A 17,655-nucleotide genomic window follows, 5' to 3' on the forward strand; every position below is an offset into this window, starting at 1 on the left:
GTAATTTTAGTAATAAAATTAATGTTAAATTTACTTTATTAACAATAAATATTAATTAATATTCAATCCATTTTGTTTTTAAATAATTTTTAATTCATTTAAAATGAATAATCTAAAAGTAGATCTTAAATATTTTGTTAACTAATTTGAAAAAATATTTTATTATTATTATTACTATTTAATTTACAAAAAGAAATAACAGCATATAAATCCCTAATCAGAAGTTTTATAAATATTATTAATTTGAATTAAAATTTTGATTATTTTTTTTATAGTTTTAATATTCAATAAATATTCCCAATTTTTAACACCTCCTTTCATATTTTCATAGAAATATTTCGTATTAATAGTAAAATCAATTCAATTTTTTTGAGCTTTTAATAAATAAAATTTAATTCTTAAAAGGTATCTATCTTTGGAATTTATTTATTTGTTAACCTATTAAATTATTTATTTGCTAATTTATTTTTTTATAAAGTAATTTAAATTCTACAAAAAATTATTAATAGTATATTTTTTAATCTAAATTTTCATTAATTCAGTAACTTTTCAGTGATATTTTTTTGAGATTCATAGTAATCTAAGTTGATTTTAAATATTGAAAAGTAAGGGTTTTAATGCTCTTGGCAAATAACAGCGATGAAAAGTTCATTTTATCTATTTTTGAAGAATTGCATTTTTGAGTTCATGCATTCATTATAGCAAAAAATTCTATCATCTTCAACTCTAAATGAGTCCCCTGTTTTCAGGGATTCAATTTTTAAAAATCTATCTGTGTGGCTTGTTGAAATTACAAATGGATGGTCTTTAGAATCGTGCATAGTTTATATTGTAAGTATTTCATTAACTGCTCCTGATAAAGTTTTTTTACTTGTTATAACCTCTCCAGTATCAAAATCATAAAGAAATATGAAGCCTCTCTTAGTACCTAATGTGATAATTTTTTGGTTTTCAAAAGGTATTAAATTAAACTGTATAGCATCTTAATTTGCTTAAAATTATCTGAGCACCTAAATTTCATAATTTATTTTAGCAGAATCATTTTGTTTATTTTATATTTAGTTATCATTATTTTCTTAATCTATTTCTTCTATCAGTATTTCTTAAGATTTACTTTTTGTCTCTTAAGCATTTTGACTGGTCTTGGTATCTTTTGAAGCCACTATTTTTATTTCTGAAATACATCCTCTTTACAAAACAAGGTAACTATCCCTTTAAATCTAGTGTAAGGAGTATATTGAACCATGTGATTCTAAATCCATTTCAGAAACTAAATCATCATCTTCTTATCCTATCCCTTCAATTTATTACATTTCTGTTTAAATAAGATCTTCATAAGCTTCTTGAATAATTAGTCTTTACTAATTACTTATTTAGGATCTTAGTTTTAATACGTTAACAATACGCTTATTTGTGTAGCTCCATAAGATAATTCTTCCTAATAGTTAATTTGATTTTTATTTAAAATAGATACAAATTTAGAATTTAGTATTATAATATTTAAAGTAATAATTAAATACCATCAAAAGTTGATCCTACTATAAGATTTTTATCTAAATTGTCACATAATTTTGTTATTTCACATCCACAAGCTTCTAAATCGGTAATCTTTTTCCCAGATAAATAATCCCAGACGTTAATAATTTAGTCATACCCTGTGCTGAGTAAAAGAGTTTTATGGAAAAGTCTTAAAGGTTCTAAAATTAATATAGGCTCATAATAATAATTTATTTTGCGTACAAGTTTGCAATCATTTTTTAAATTGTATATTGTAATTGTTGCATCAGTTGAGCCAATAGCTAAATACTAATTATCTAAAACAGTAAGACAAAAAGCATCATCATTATGTTTTGCCTGTATTTAATATTTGAGTTCAAGACCTTTTATTCCTTTCAAGTTATTAATAAATACATTTTTTTATCCTCTGGATATTGAAATAAACTTCTGATCACTTTAATATTTCAAATGAGAATTATTATTAGGCTATTATTTTTCTTAATTATCTTTAGATGCCTATTGCTCTATGTCCTATTAGATATTACAAATCTCTTGATCTTATTATGCTATTGAAGTGCTTTTATTTTAAGTAGACATTTTTGTGAATATTTTTTTTAAGTATTATAAAAAATTATTAACTTTAATTTAAAAAAATTTACTGATATAATTATAGTCAATTATTAAAGAAATTAATTTTTGAGTAAATATTGGTAATAATAACAGAAAAATCTTTATAGATAGCTTAGTTTATTGCTTATTATATTTGTTTATTTTTGATTTTATAAGATTTTGCTTCAAATACAGAAATATTTTGTTTTAAGTGGAAATATAATTCTATTACCTATTTATCTGTCTATCAATAAATTAATAAATAAATAATTGTAAAGTATTCAAATATAATTGCCTCTAACCAATGGATAAATAGGAAGATAGCTAAACAAAAAAAATAAATTTTACAAAAAGAGACATCCTATCTATAATTAATTATCATTTTTACTTAAATCAAAAACAAACTAATATCAACAAATTAAAATTTTTTAATATTATAATAAAAAATTTATGATGAAATCAATTCAATTTAGGGCATTTTATTATTTTTATAAATTTAAAAGGAAATCAAATCAAAAAAATTATTTTTAGAAAGCTGAGATTTAATTCTGAAAATTAAAAAAATAAAAATGAAATTCTATTAATATTTTTAATTTAAAATAAAATATTTGAAAATTAATTGAAATTTTGATAAATTAAATTTAATTTATTTCAAATAATAAAATTATGAAGAATAAATAAATAAAAGTAATAAAAAAGATATGTTTGAAGAGATTGGTGTCTTAAATCTAAATATTAATGAATAAATTATAATTAGTAGCAAAAGTAGAGATAATAATTGTAATTATATATAATAAATAAATGCAAATAATTTAATAAATATCTATTTTTTGTTTGTTTTTATTAGGAAAATTTATTTTATTAAATTTTGAATAATTCAAAACTTTAAAAACAATCAAATTTGTTTATAGGTTGGACGAAATGAATTTAAAGGGGCTTATGTTTTGATAATAATTTTCTGATTAATTTGGACAATTTCTATGAGAATTCATTCATTTATTTGTTAAAACATCAGTTAATACTGATGCTAGAATTGATGCTACTGCTATAGCAATTGAATGGAGAATAACAAAAGTAACTTTGACTCCAAATAGAGTGAAAGGATTATATTCACTGTCATAAATGAGCTCTTCTATGTGATTATCGTACTAATTGATTAGGTTATTAACATACTCTGTAAAATTAGTACAAGAAATTTCAGTAATTTTTTCTAAGGCCTTATTGTATATGTAATTTTGTGATTTTTTTGGCACCTGTATATACTTTTTACCCACTAATAACATATCAGTAACTACTGTTTTGTTAGATGTAAGAATATTTTCTTATAATTCAAAAAGTTAGTTTATTTTTGCACCAGTAATTAGCATTCCAAATAGTATACCTAAAGTAAATACTAAATCACTGTAATTTTATATCAATTAGGCTGTATTCTAAAGGATAATACCAAATTACCCTAACACTATTTGTGCTAGATTACTAGCAACCCAAAAACCTAAATAAAAATAGAATCCTTACACTCTCAATAAATATGGTTTTCCGTATTCTAAGGCTACCTATCTCATTAAAGACCAACCCTTTAAATTAACACTTCTAAATATATTGATTGTTGGATATATTTTCTTCATTTCTAAGCTTCTTAATTTGTTTGGGGAAATCATAAATGTCAACTGCCTTAACATGTAGAGCTGTTATGATAATTAATTTATAAAAATGTATTAACAAACTATTTTAAAAATGAAAAATATTTATTTACTTTTCTTAGCATATCTATCAAACCTCCAGTCATTATAGATCCACCAATACAGTACAAAGAAAATACCTGATAAGCAGAAGTAATAGCTATATAATATTCATGCCAGTTACCATAAGGGTTATGTGGATTTATCATACAATTATAAATTATTGGAGCAAGAGCCCTTTCTAAACTAAAGATGTAAACAAATTTAGATAAATGTTTAGTTAAGATACTACATCTACATTAGAATTTGTTTATCATGTCATGTAAAATAGCATAACCACAATGCAATTAATCTGTTTCTTTCATTCTAGCTATAGGAGCTGTGATTTTAGTAGTAACGTCCTTCTTACTTTCAAGAGCCTTTTTCATTAGTTTAAAACTTTCAGCAATTCTCTCACCTGTATGCTTCTCTGGCTCAGTAATAAATTAGATGTAAAACAACCCTGGATCTATATCAAGAGTCCTTTAAACAAAATAAATTTAGTCTCCAACTACCTATTATTGTTATTATTTAAAATGCTAAATAAAGAACTAAGTAAATACATTAATTTTAAAAATAATTTAAAAATAGCTACTTTAGCAGACTATTTAACCCAGTCAGTTAAAAAGAAGTCTGAAACAATTTAATTATATTCTTAATCAAACTCTTTTATAAGTTTGATTGTTAAAGGATCGTATGTAGCGTATTTACAGGCAATAATCACGCAACGACATAGCACTACAGAAATATTATTTACTATTTCGATTTCAAGTTTGATAGTAGAGTTTTAAAGGCAAAAGAAAAAAATAATATTTGTAATGTTGATAGTGAAAAATATGAATTAAAAAAGGGCTGGTTTATTCCATCCATATAACAATAAATTCTTTGCTAAAGCTTTGCCTCTAAATCTAAGAAAGGGAATTATTAAAGGGCCAATTAGAAAGAAATAAAGAAAATGTATGATGAAAAACTCAAAAAATTGCCCGAACCTAAACTTGATGAAATAGTTTTTTATATTTTTAGGATCCTTTTTAGCCTTTTCATACAAGAGTTACTCTGTAGATTTTCTGTCTTCTTAAAAATAGTTTTCAGATAAAGACATTGAAGAATTAAATGTCTTAAATTTTTAAAGTAAATGTTAGGGCTAAGTTGATTTTTAACTATAGTTAGTCATATCATTTTAATTTGCTTTAACTTATTTTGACTTTATATCAATTCCTTCATTCTATTTTTCAGCATCAATATAAATAACTTCATCTTAATCTTCTTCTTTGTCTGTTTCTGCTCTATTTGTAGCTTCTTCGTCATTTTGCATATTGATTTAAATTGATTAAACTATGTTTTCATTTTCTAAAAATTTATTTATTTATTAAAATTAGCTAAAATTGTAAAAGTGTATGTATTTTTATAAATACCTATTCCTATCACATATTATTCATTATCTCCACTATTCTTTGGAACTTGATTAATACTTATCCCATCTTTTAGAGCAGCTCTAACTGCAAAAATAGAAGCCATATATATAATGTTTACTTCTTCAATTAATTATATTTCTTAATTAAATAACTTTGATGTAAAAAATAATCTATCTTTGTTATTTGGTATTAAGCAAAATGAGTTATTACTTAATTTTTTATTATTATATATTACATCAATAATGACACACAAATTGATTTAGCAAAAATTATCAAATCGAATATTTTATTATCAATTATATTATTATCGATCGATTTTAATTGTAACAAATTCATTTAATTTTTTCTACTTACTTCTGTATTTTTAAATTATACAGAAATATTATTCAAAAATACAATAAAAACTTCCAGAAATTTTTTTGTCAAAGATTATATTATATGTAGAAAAATAAAATACAAATTACAAATATAAATAATTATATAAATAAACAACTTTTGGTATATTCAGATAAGTGGACAGATTGATATAGACAAATTTATGGATATAAATTTATTTAAAGATATAAGTGGAAATATTGATAAGGTTGCACTTACATACATGAATAAAAACAAAAAATGATTTAGAAGAAAAATATTTAATTTACTAATTATTGTCAATGCTTTTTTGTTAGCTACGAAAGAACTGTAGCTGCGACACTTCCAAATGCAACAGCTGCACTTTAAAGCATAACAAATGTCACTTTTAAGCCAAATAGAGTAAATGGATTGTGGTTTTTATCATAAATTAATTCGTTTATGTGGAAATCATAATGTTATAGAAGACTCTATATTTTTTATTCTGGACTTTCTTACTATTATTCCAGTAGTTTTTCTAATGCTTTTGTGTAAATAAAATTTTCTGAGTGATACTTTTCATTTAAAAAACCATTTATAATGAGCCCTAGATCAGATATTATTGTCTTGTTGGCATTTAATATGCTTTCTTATAAATTAAAAACATCATTTATCTAAGCACCTGCTACAATAAGGGCAAAGACCAAAAACAAACTTACAATAGTATCGACATACAATTGAACAAGAAATATTCTTTCAAAAGTAGTGACAATCTTAAAAGCATCCAAAACTAAAATTATTATGCTGCCTATAATCCATATTCCTAAAAATGTAAACAATCCTTAAACTCTTAAGCTGTAAGCTTTTCCGTATTCCATACAAACTTTTCTTATTAGAGTCCATCCTTTTATTGTATAGCTGTTGAAAATATCTATTGTGGGTAAAATTTTTTCCATATCTAAATTTTTTAATTTTCTTGGTGCGATCATAAATGAAAGTTATCTTTACATGAAAAGCTATTTGATTATTTAATAATATATGATGTTAAAAATATTTAATTCATTTTTTTACAATTTTTGATATAAAATTATTAAAAGTTTTTTTGGTATTTAGAATAAAAGATATTTTATAATTCATATGATATTTTAAAGACTAACATGAGTTTAATTTTAAAAATTGGAGATTTTGATTTTTTTGTTATAAAAAAGAGAGTTAATAATATTTATTACCTTTCTTGTAGTATCGAAATAGCCTAGCACAGCTTACAAGCAAAAGAAGAGATACATATTAAAAACTTAGAATGTACTTACTACACCTATAAAGTATTCATGAGCGTGCATATATGGATCTGTTGGTTTACTGGAAATATGAAAAATAAAAGGAATCAGAGATCTCATTAATGAAAATACTACAGCACTTATAATCAAAAATTTTCTGAATTTTCTATGTTTTAACTGATAAGTATCAATTAAATCTTTTAAAATTTCATAACCAAAGTATATTTTTTCTTGTTTTTCCTTTTTTGGCCTAACAACTGGAGGTGGTATCCTTTGACAAAACTAATCGTTATCTCTGACTTACTTTAGGATGTCTTAATGCTCCTTCAATCGAGCATCAGTCTTTTGCTCTGGAGTTACCATAAATTATATATAAAATAAACTAGGATCAATATTAAATGCCTTTTAACATTGTAATACTGAGCGATGGATAATCTTATTTAATTATTTAAAATTTTTAATTTTTAGAATGATGAAATTAAAATTAATTTACTATTGGTGTTTAGCTTGTCCATCCTGCAAAAAAAAGCTCTGAATTCCTAACCTCGTTTGATAATATATTATCTCTTAAATATTACATTTTTTTGCGATCGTAAGTAGCATATTTACAAGCTAAAACTACACATCTTGTTATCATAATTGCTATGATATTAATCATTTCTACTTAAAAAGTAACCACATCACATTTTTTAGTGTAAAATACAGCAAATGCTGTAATATTTAAAAGATAGATTACGAACTACTAAATAGAAAAACCAGATATTCCTGAAAATTGCATATTTCTAGATAAAGCTTTGCCTCTTAAATTAATCAGAGGTATAGCCAGTGGTCCAAGTAATACAAAATATATAAAGTGATAGCAGAAAAATTCAAAAAAGTATCTAAATCTAAATTGCTCAAAAAAATTATTATTAACACTTGGATTGAATTCATCATGAACATTTACTTCGTTTAATTTTTCTCTCTCCTTTGACTTTTTAATATCCTCCTTGAGATATAAATATTCTGCATCTGCTGATTGTTATGAATTTTACAATAATTGTTAAAATTTAATTAAGTGTTCCATATCTAAATCATCCTTTTCATGCTTTTTAGAACACTAAGCGATAAGAGTAAGTTTTGTATTTAACTCATTTTTAGGTGAAGTTTCATTAGAGTTGCTGCTTTATTATGGAGTGTTTTGATTAATATCCAAAAGTCCATGTTTTTCTTTTTCGTTCACAAGTTAGCCTAATTCTATTTTAAAATAATTTCAAATTTTAACAAAAAATGCAATCAAGTTAGTCCTTACATATTATTCTATTTGAATTTTAATCCTAAATGCTAACTATAGAGTTAATGGTATATTTAGGGGTATTCATCCTCAAATTTAGTTTGTATTCAGTAGCCAAAAAATTTAATATTTATAACTAGTTGTTAAATATGGGTTCAGTTTTGTAATTATTTATTTATTTAGAACTAAAGAAAATAAAATAGCAAAGTTTAATACACAAATTAATAAATGCTTCATTCAATAAGTATTAATTATAATTAAAATTGTAAAAAAAATCATTCTTAACTTAATTTTTGCAAAGTTGCTTACTGAATTTATATCAAATTTTATTAAACAACAAAGAAAGATAAATAGAATATTAATTAATATTGATTCATTAATTTATAAACAGATAGATAATAAATATTTCTGTAAATATTATGGAAAATTTCCAATAACTTTTTATAGACAAAGTTGATAGTAAACTCTGAGTTTTACATATTTTAAATTTGTTTTGAATTTTCTATATTAATAAGATAGAAATATTTATGAGTAGTCAGTCAATCATACTTCTAACATTAAAACACAAAAAATACAATACGATCTTAGTTAGTGCCAAGCACTAGAAAAATATAAATTTAAATTATCTATTTCAAAAACTACAAAGTATATTGCTTTCTCAAAGATCGAACTTGATACCTTGAGCCAAGGGGAGAGATTTACCGAAATTGACAGTGCAAGTAGATCTTCTCATGTATTATTTCCATGAATCTGAACCACTTTCACGACCACCACCGGTTTCCTTTTCACCACCGAAAGCACCACCTATTTCAGCACCAGAAGGACCAATATTTACATTAACAATACCAGTGTCAGCTCCCAAAGGACCAGTCCACTTAATTTTAATTTAAAAATAAAATTTTAATTACAGAATATTAAATTTATAACTTCAGAATGATTCTTCTAATATTAGTAATTTTTATGTTATTTACCTTAAAGAGATTTTGGAGATTGCTAGTGAAAAGAGAAGCAGAAAGACCTTAAGGAACAGAGTTATTGATGGCAATAGCTTCATCAAGGTCATCAAACTTCATAATGTATAAAATAGGAACAAACAATTCATGTTGTAAGATAGGAGCATAAGGATTAGTCATTTCAACGATAGTAGGTTCAACAAAGTTACCAGGTCCATCCATAACCTTTCCTCCAGTTAAAATCTTACCACCTTGTTCTTAGATTTACTTTAAACCATCTTCATAGATCTTAATTTGAGCCTTTGAATGTAAAGGACCACAAAGAGTGCCATTATTTAAAGGATCACCAACAACGACTGATTTGTATGCTTTAACAAGTTTTTCCTTCAAAGATTCATACTTAGAAGAGTGAATTAACTATTTTATATTTAAAATAATTTTTTTTATTTAAAATTTCGATGCTATTTAAATTAATAAAATTAATTTGTTTTTCTTTCTATAAATTAATTTGGTAAAAAACCTAATTCTTTTTACAATTAACTAATTGATAGCTTTCTATCTATTTATATAATTAACTAATTCAATTTGCTTTTTTATTCTCAAAAATAAATATTATTTTTATTACAAGTCTTCTAAGGGAAGTACATCTTTGACCGCAAGTACCTACGGCAGCGAAGCAGGAAGCCTTTAATGCTAATTCTTCGTTGGCATCTTCACAAACAATTAAGCAGTTGTTACCACCCAATTCAAGGATAGTCTTACCAAATCTCTTGCTAACCTTTTCAGAGACGATTCTACCGACTTGAGTTGAACCAGTGAAAGAAATCAAGGGGAATCTCTTGTCTTCAACCATCAAATTACCGATATCAGCTTCACCCATACACAAGGTTAAGGCAGCTTTGGGTAAATTATTCTTTTCTAAGATATCAATGATAATCTTTGTGCAAGCAACACTGCAAAGAGAAGTAGAAGGAGAACCTTTCCACATAGTCAAGTTACCGCAAACAGCAGCAATCATGAAATTCCATCCAAAGACAGCAGTGGGGAAATTGAAAGCGGAGATGACACCAACTAAACCTATAATTTTGATATAATTTTTAAATTTAGAATAGAATTATCAAGTAGAAAAAAATATAATAAGATTTTTAAATAAAATCTAAGGAATAATCAACGAATGAATAAATGAATGAATAATCCAATCAAAAAGATTAAATTTTTCTGGAAAGATATTTTGAAAAATCAGATTTTTTTGATAAAGTAATAAATATTAACAATTTTTTATATCTGATTATCTTAAATAAATCTTTTTATGATAATCAAAAAAATAAATAGAAGGTGGGGAGATCAAAAATTTGTTAATAAGGAAAATATTAATAGTTTTTTGTATTATTTACTAACTCATTATTAAGCTAATAAAGGTTTATTTAAACGTAATAAAGATCTAAATAGAGAGTAGCTTAAGATTAATTTAATTACTGAATTTATTTAGACCTTCCATTAAAGTCAAAAATTGTAAATTTATTTATTTATTTTATAAATTTTATTACCAAGAGGGTTCCATTGCTCCATCATAAAGTGATCAGGACGTTCAGAAGGAATAATTTAACCATTGAGACTTCTAGATAAACCGCAAGCCATATCACAAATATCAATAATTTCTTGAACTTCACCTTCTCCTTCAGCAACAATTTTACCTACTTCTAAGGAAACAAGTCTACCTAAAGCAGCCTTGTGCTTTCTGAAAGCGTCACCAATTTAACGGACGATTTCACCTCTTCTGGGCAAGGGTAACTATAAGTATTTTTAATATTTAATTAAAAGAATTCATATTTGCAAATTTTAAAACTACCTTAACCCATTCAGCTTTAGCTTTATTCATATTTTGGACAGCTACTTCATATTCTTCAGGGGTAGCACCTCTAACTTCAGCGATAACCTAATAAAATAAAAATAAAATTAATTTTCTGCTTCCTGCATTAGTATAATTTAGATTAAGTTCTCATTTGCAAATTATTAAGTCATAATTGGTCTTTTAAACTGACCATGTATTTAAAATTTCCAAATCAAGCTTTATGAGGTAAATGTCAAATAAGCCAAAACTTATCTGATTTCAAAACACTTATTGCCAAATTTATTTTCATCTGTTTAGAGCTCATTGGAATGTAAATTCTTTTTGAAAAATAACATCCAAAAGCTTTAAACAAAATAATTTTTGGAATTTTTTATTTATTTTTTAAGGTAATCATTATAAAATGCAAACTTTTAGTTAAAATAAAAATTGGATATTTACTTCGTTGTTGGTTGGGTTGACTGACAAGAAAGTTTTACCATTACCAGTCCACTTCTCACCATCAAAGCAGCCGTGGTTAGTTTGTTCAAGACCTAATTCCTTAAGGAAAGGGTACTTTTCAAAGGCGAAAGTTTAAGACATTTTAAATTTTGATAATATTTTTTGCAAATTTATTTAATTTTTTGTTTGTTTATTAATTTTTTTTGTTGTTCAGATCTTTTGAAGAATTTATATTCACCAAAGTGTTAAAACTTATATTGAAATAAACAACCTTTTCTAATATTATTATTAAAGTATCAGACTATCTAATATTGCCCATATTGTGGGGGATCTACAAATTTATTCAACTTGAGATTTCTTCCACTACTTATTTTTGCATCTAACTTGAGTCTACTTGTTTATATCTTTCCCACCTTTTATTCGTCTAGCATATCTTCCAGAAAACTTTTATTGAAGCTATTATTACGTCACTAATATCCTGATACTGAGGGTGTTTTTATCTTAGCTTAACTTTCTTGACCTATTTTTAAAAATGTAATCCACCATCTAAGTATATTTTTTATAAAACTTAAAATAGTATTTTTTCTTTTTATTTTTATAAATATTTTTGGGTTTTTTTCAGTAATTTATTATTAAAACCAATTAATATTTAGCTAATAAAATAAAAAAAATATTTATAAACTAATTCATTTTTATTTATTTTCTAAAAATAGTATTTTGAATATATTATAAATAATATAAAATTATGATATTAATCAATATTTTATTGACTTTAATTAAAAAAATTTATTTTGAAAAATCAATTAAAAATACATTTATGAAATTTGATATTATTGATAAAACCATAATGATGATAAATGCTCAGAAATTAACTACTGAAGTTAAATAATAATTTTAGATAATAAACAAATAATAAAATTAATTTATTCCAAAGTTTCTGATAAAGCCATCATTATCATTATTCATCAAAATATTCAAATTATTAATTTTTGTCAATAATTTTTTTGTAAATTTAAATCTTTGATTTAGAAAATTGCTAAAATAGTTTTATTCATTTTTCACAATTGATAAAAAGTCTGTCAACAGCTTTTAAAATCAAACAATAATTTATTATTATATATTTTAATTAAAATAATTTTATTTACTTATTTTTTTAGCTAAAATTCAATTTTAATCTAATATTTTAATTATTTTAAATTTAAAATAGGAAAATAAAAAATAATTTGAAAAATTTTTAATTAATTTTAAGAATATAATTATTGATTTAATTCAATTTAAAATTTATTTATGATTTATTAACAAATTTTTCAAATTAATTTTAAGTTTAATTTAAAATAATAAAATTTAATTGCGAATTAAAGATTAAATAATAAAAAAGACAACTATAATTCTTGAAAAAGTCAAATCACTTTTTTTAAAGTGAAAATATTAAGAGGTATTTATTAATTTTTTAATTTTTTATATTAGAATTTTTTAAATCATTGCTCTTTTAAAAAATATTATTTTAATGATTTAAAAATCATTTTATTCTTATAATTTCTATTTTTTTTAGTTCTTTAAAAATAGAAAAATTTTTAATTTATAAATGAAAAATAATTATTAAAAAATAATTCTCTTTAAAATAAAGTAGAAGGAATTTATAGCGATATAAATAACATTGATTCGCGGTTTATGAATTGGTTTTTTACTGAAATTGAAAATTTAAAAATTCAAAATCAAAATTTGATTTGTTAAGATTTTTAGTAATTTTTTCTATATATTGATTTTACTATTTAATTGAATAGATTTTTAAAGAGAAATTTCATTTAACAATAATATTAGATCAAAAAGATATTGATAAAGAAAGAGAGAAAGAATATATTAAAGCATATATATATACATACATAAATACAGTTTTAAGATAATAATAACAACACTCTCATTTTTATTTGGATTTACTTTGATTAATAAATAAGTAAACTTAATGTTCTTTTGATAATAAATCAATTAATTTGTATTCATAAAAAATAAAACAAGTTAAAAGGAAAAGAATAATAGTGTTTTCTGCTAAAATAACTAAAATTATAAATTTTATAACTTAAATCTATAATAAATCTCAAAGAATTTAACACTAACAAACTATTATTTTAGGCAAATGATTAAAGAAGCTGAGTGCTCTCTGAAAATTCCATAAACATTCTGCCAAGTCCACACTGAAAGATCAGTTCTTTCAGTATGTTTGGATCAAGATTGCTCATACAGAGGAATGTTCTGCTATCAGTGCATAAAATATCACTATTAGCATCTTGACAAGACTTTTGAAATTAAAGAGTTCCTTAATCTCATCAGTGAAAATATAAATGACCTCTCTTTTAATATGCTTCCTACTAGTCCCTCACCATCACTCAAAGATATTTATAAAAATAAATTTGATTAGCTTCATCTAAATAAGGAAAATCTCCTGAGATAAAAGGAATTGGTTATCGAGGCAGTTTGCAAATATGTAGATTTGGCAATTGAGAATGCTGAAAATAAAGTTGAATTAATAGAAGTAATTTTAAATTTTTAATTATTTATTATATATAATTTGGAAAAGTAGAAATACTACTCATTCAATGAATCACTCATACAACAAATTTTATTAACTTTTTACAATCTAATAGATTATTTAATATAACTCAATCAATTTATTTTATAAATTTAATTATTAAATTAAAAAGACTAAAAATCCTGCAAGCCAAGATACTCAGTCTTTATAGGAGTTAACTACTTATCAAGAAAAATTTTTTGACCTGGCTAACTTGCAACCAGATGAGCTATATGATTTGTTAATATATTTTTCTAAATTCATTCATAAAGAAGATGACAAAATAGAAATTGTTAACTATTCTCCATCAAATGGATAAATTCCTAAAAGTTAGTCTTTGATGATTGAGAACGATCTAGACAACACAAGCTAAAATTTAAGAAACTCTGAGTTGGTTCTTTAGAAATTAACAGGAATATTAGATCATCTCCCTCCAGATGATAGAAGCGCTCACCAAAAATTAAGCTGCTTAAAAATAGCTCCATAATAAACACCTCGTCGTTTTGGTTAACCAGTCACTTTTCAACCAAATCCTAATCCTAGTTTTGGAGGATACAATAATACATACCACCATAACAGTATAAGTTTGAGTAACCACTTTTAGAGAGCTTCTTCAAATCAAGGGAACAATTAGGGATAGATGAATAATATGAATAATCATGATAATAACCATAATAATAATATCAGAAATAACCATTTTTCTAGCAGTAATAATTATTAAAACCAAAGTGGCTCTAACAGTGGATAAAACAGCAATAAATTTACTCATTACACAAATAATAATCCTTCTTAAAATTCTAATAATACTTAATAGACAAGAGAGAGAGAAGAATCAAACAATTCTAACAATAATAACAATAACAATAATAATAGTAATAAAGAATAATCATAATAGAACAATGATGGAGGAGAGAATAGTAATAATGGGGCTTCCAGTTTTTTGTAGAAGTTTTAACAAAAATTAAATGAAAATAGTAAAAATTAAAGTGAAAGTTAACAAAATAGCTAAAGCAATAGCAGTAGCTCCACAGCTTAATCTTCATAATAGAACTCCTAAAATAACTCAAATAATATATCTTAGCAAATAAATAACAATAAAGCATAAGGAAGTGGTTAAGCAAATATTACTAAACTCTAAAATTTAGTCTAGTAATCAAATGCCTAAATGGCTTAATCAAATAGTTAAACTTAATAACTATAAGGATTTGCCTCTCTTGCATAACACTTTTAGTAATCATCACAGTAATAAAACTCAAATAATACTAGCTAAAATGAGAGCAATCGTATCTCCTACTAGCAAAAGAAATAATAAATAGCTAACTAAAAAAGGAACGAGTTATTTAGTGAGTAGAGACTTGCTTTGAGAAGTGTTGAGCATTTCTGTGATTCCTTAGAAGTTGGTTATAATACTGCGTGGTGTATATCATTTAGAACACAAAAAGAATGTGCTCTGAATGGTATATATCATATGCCCATTTTTGTTTATGATTCAACAGTTGGAGTTTCATTAGAGAGTGCTTATCTTCAATTAACCTTATTTGAAGGTAACAGCTCCTTTTCTAAAAAGCTTTATGAGCAATCGTTCTTATTAAAAAAGACAACCAAACATATCTCCTCTGATGAAAGTAATTTAATGAATGTACTTGAGAAATTGAATTTGAACACTTCATATAAATTGAGAAAAAATAGTGATTACACAATTGTTATAAGAAATAAAACTTCTGAATAAGAAGATCCTTCAAGTTTAAAACAACTTTATATATTATATGGCGATGACTAATCTGAAGATCTTAAAAACTAGCCTGAGTCAGAAGGAGCAAAGCTAATCTCATTCATAAAAACTAATACAAGCAATCTTTCATAATAATTAGAAAATACAAAATTAATTACCTAAAGCAATGACTCTCTAGAAAATCCCCAATTAACTGATTATTTCGTACCTTATTTAAGCATTTCTCATCTCAGCTAGGAATAACAGCATTATAAAAATAATTTTTATAGCTCTACAAACCAAACTGGAGAAGATACTGTTCTTTAGAGCCTTCGTAAATACATTTTTAATATATATTTATTTTGATTTATTAATTTATTAAATAATAGAAGAAAATGAATAAAAGACTCCAAAAAGGACAGAATATGAGCACAACCACATAGGAAATCATTATAATAGCAATAACAATAACAACTAATCTTAAAGTAAATTTAAATTTTCTGTTTTTACTAAATCTTATTAATTTAATTAAAAAATAGGAGGATTTAAAGATTTTATGAATAATTTTAAAATTGGAAATGGTTTAGGTGGTTAAAGTAGCAGCCAGCATGGAAACAATTAAAATAATGAAAATGATTTCAATAAATATAGTAATAGAACAAATTAGGGAAACAATAAGAGAAAGTATCTTGGTGGAGAAGGTTCTTAAACCAATTATAATAGCAGTCGCTCTAGTAACTCAAATCCTTATAGCAATAATTAAAGTAGTTCATATCAATAGTCTTCTTCATATTCTTCCAACAATTGTAAACTTTCAAAATTAAAAAAATCTTTTAATTAATTATAATTTTTATAATTTAGATGAGAAAAGTTCGATTATCCCTGGATTTGTAGCTTAAAAAAAATAAAAAAAGTGAAGTAAAAAGAATTAATGAAAGAATCAAAAGCTAAATAATGAAGAAAATAGTTAATCAATTAATAATACTTGAAATATAAATTAAAAAGAAACTAATCAAAATATAGTAAAACAGAACGACACTCATTCATTTATCAATAAAAATTTCAATAAATATTTAATGAATAGGTAGGTAAATAATAAAATCAAAAAATAATGCACTAAAAATATAAAAACAAAATTTAGATAATTTCAATTTGTCAACCAACAACTTATTAACAAACAAACATACAAATAAACAAAAAACATTTCATGTATATTTATTTTGTTTTAAAATTAAATTTAATGCTTTATAATAATTTTAAATCAAAATATCTAAATGTTTTAGTATAATTACTTATTACTTATATAATAAATAAATTACCCTTTTTAATTAAGTCAAATAAAAATACTTTTAAATTACTTTAAAATTGAATTTACTTTCCTTTAAATCAATTAAATATTCTAATATGTATACTTGAAAATATACTAATATGTATACTTGATACTAAACTATTATTAATTTTGATAATGAAATATTAAATTTTTAGAAACTAATTTTAAAATATAACAGGATATTCAATATCACTGCTTTAAATTATTAACAATAAAGTATAGAAATATTACTCATTTAAATTAAGATGATTTTTTAAAAGATGCACTAATTTAATAATTTTTTTAATTCAATAAATTTTCTTTTAGGATATTTTAAAAATTAAGTTTAATTAATTTTATTGAAAAAAATAATACTCTATTTATAAATAAAAAATGTTGATTTGCTCAAATTAAAATAAATTTTTGAATAATATTCTAAATAACAATAAATATTTTTTAATAACTACTAATATGTTCAAATAAAATTTTTATAAAGAAGAAGAATGAAGTAAAATAAAAACTTATTTTGAAAAGATTTCAAACAATTAAACTTTCGTTTTAATTTATCATTCTATTTTTTTTAAGTGTTTCTAAAATAAAATTCTATAATTTTAAATAACAAATTTTAGAGCAAGATTCAGTTTTATTAATAATTTTATTTGCTTATTAATTTAGAGTTAATAATAATTAAAATATTATTTTCG

General features: G+C 23.4%; 5 protein-coding genes across 5 annotated transcripts; 1 reads left to right on the plus strand and 4 right to left on the minus strand. All coding sequences in view use genetic code 6, as the record gives it.

The window, feature by feature from the left end:
- Positions 1–530: 530 nt before the first annotated feature.
- TTHERM_00678190 (hypothetical protein) lies at positions 531–2,094 on the minus strand (the record flags this gene model as incomplete). Its single annotated transcript, XM_001027795.3, has 2 exons — positions 531–1,438; positions 1,521–2,094. The coding sequence occupies 2 exons, from the start codon at positions 2,092–2,094 to the stop codon at positions 531–533; spliced, it is 1,482 nt and encodes a 493-aa protein (XP_001027795.2).
- A 1,004-nt stretch (positions 2,095–3,098) lies between these two features.
- TTHERM_00678200 (transmembrane protein, putative) lies at positions 3,099–5,342 on the minus strand (the record flags this gene model as incomplete). The annotated part of the gene is made up of 4 exons (XM_001027796.3): positions 3,099–3,791; positions 3,860–4,339; positions 4,420–5,174; positions 5,240–5,342. 4 exons carry the CDS (start codon positions 5,340–5,342, stop codon positions 3,099–3,101), a joined length of 2,031 nt encoding a protein of 676 aa, XP_001027796.2.
- Positions 5,343–5,892: 550 nt separating this feature from the next.
- On the minus strand, positions 5,893–8,210 carry TTHERM_00678210 (transmembrane protein, putative; the record flags this gene model as incomplete). The annotated part of the gene is made up of 4 exons (XM_001027797.3): positions 5,893–6,588; positions 6,802–7,284; positions 7,343–8,085; positions 8,141–8,210. 4 exons carry the CDS (start codon positions 8,208–8,210, stop codon positions 5,893–5,895), a joined length of 1,992 nt encoding a protein of 663 aa, XP_001027797.2.
- A 570-nt stretch (positions 8,211–8,780) lies between these two features.
- Positions 8,781–11,506, minus strand: TTHERM_00678220 (NAD-dependent aldehyde dehydrogenase family protein; the record flags this gene model as incomplete). The annotated part of the gene is made up of 6 exons (XM_001027798.3): positions 8,781–8,996; positions 9,094–9,492; positions 9,701–10,152; positions 10,623–10,866; positions 10,925–11,011; positions 11,366–11,506. 6 exons carry the CDS (start codon positions 11,504–11,506, stop codon positions 8,781–8,783), a joined length of 1,539 nt encoding a protein of 512 aa, XP_001027798.1.
- Positions 11,507–13,358: 1,852 nt separating this feature from the next.
- On the plus strand, positions 13,359–16,559 carry TTHERM_00678240 (hypothetical protein; the record flags this gene model as incomplete). The annotated part of the gene is made up of 5 exons (XM_001027800.2): positions 13,359–13,895; positions 14,065–15,976; positions 16,032–16,127; positions 16,182–16,448; positions 16,504–16,559. Exons 1-5 carry the CDS (start codon positions 13,500–13,502, stop codon positions 16,557–16,559), a joined length of 2,727 nt encoding a protein of 908 aa, XP_001027800.2. The 5' UTR covers positions 13,359–13,499.
- Between the last annotated feature and the right edge of the window lie 1,096 nt (positions 16,560–17,655).

Source organism: Tetrahymena thermophila (genome assembly GCF_000189635.1).
Source record: "Tetrahymena thermophila SB210 genomic scaffold scf_8253823, whole genome shotgun sequence".
NCBI classification, from domain to species: Eukaryota; Ciliophora; class Oligohymenophorea; order Hymenostomatida; family Tetrahymenidae; genus Tetrahymena; species Tetrahymena thermophila.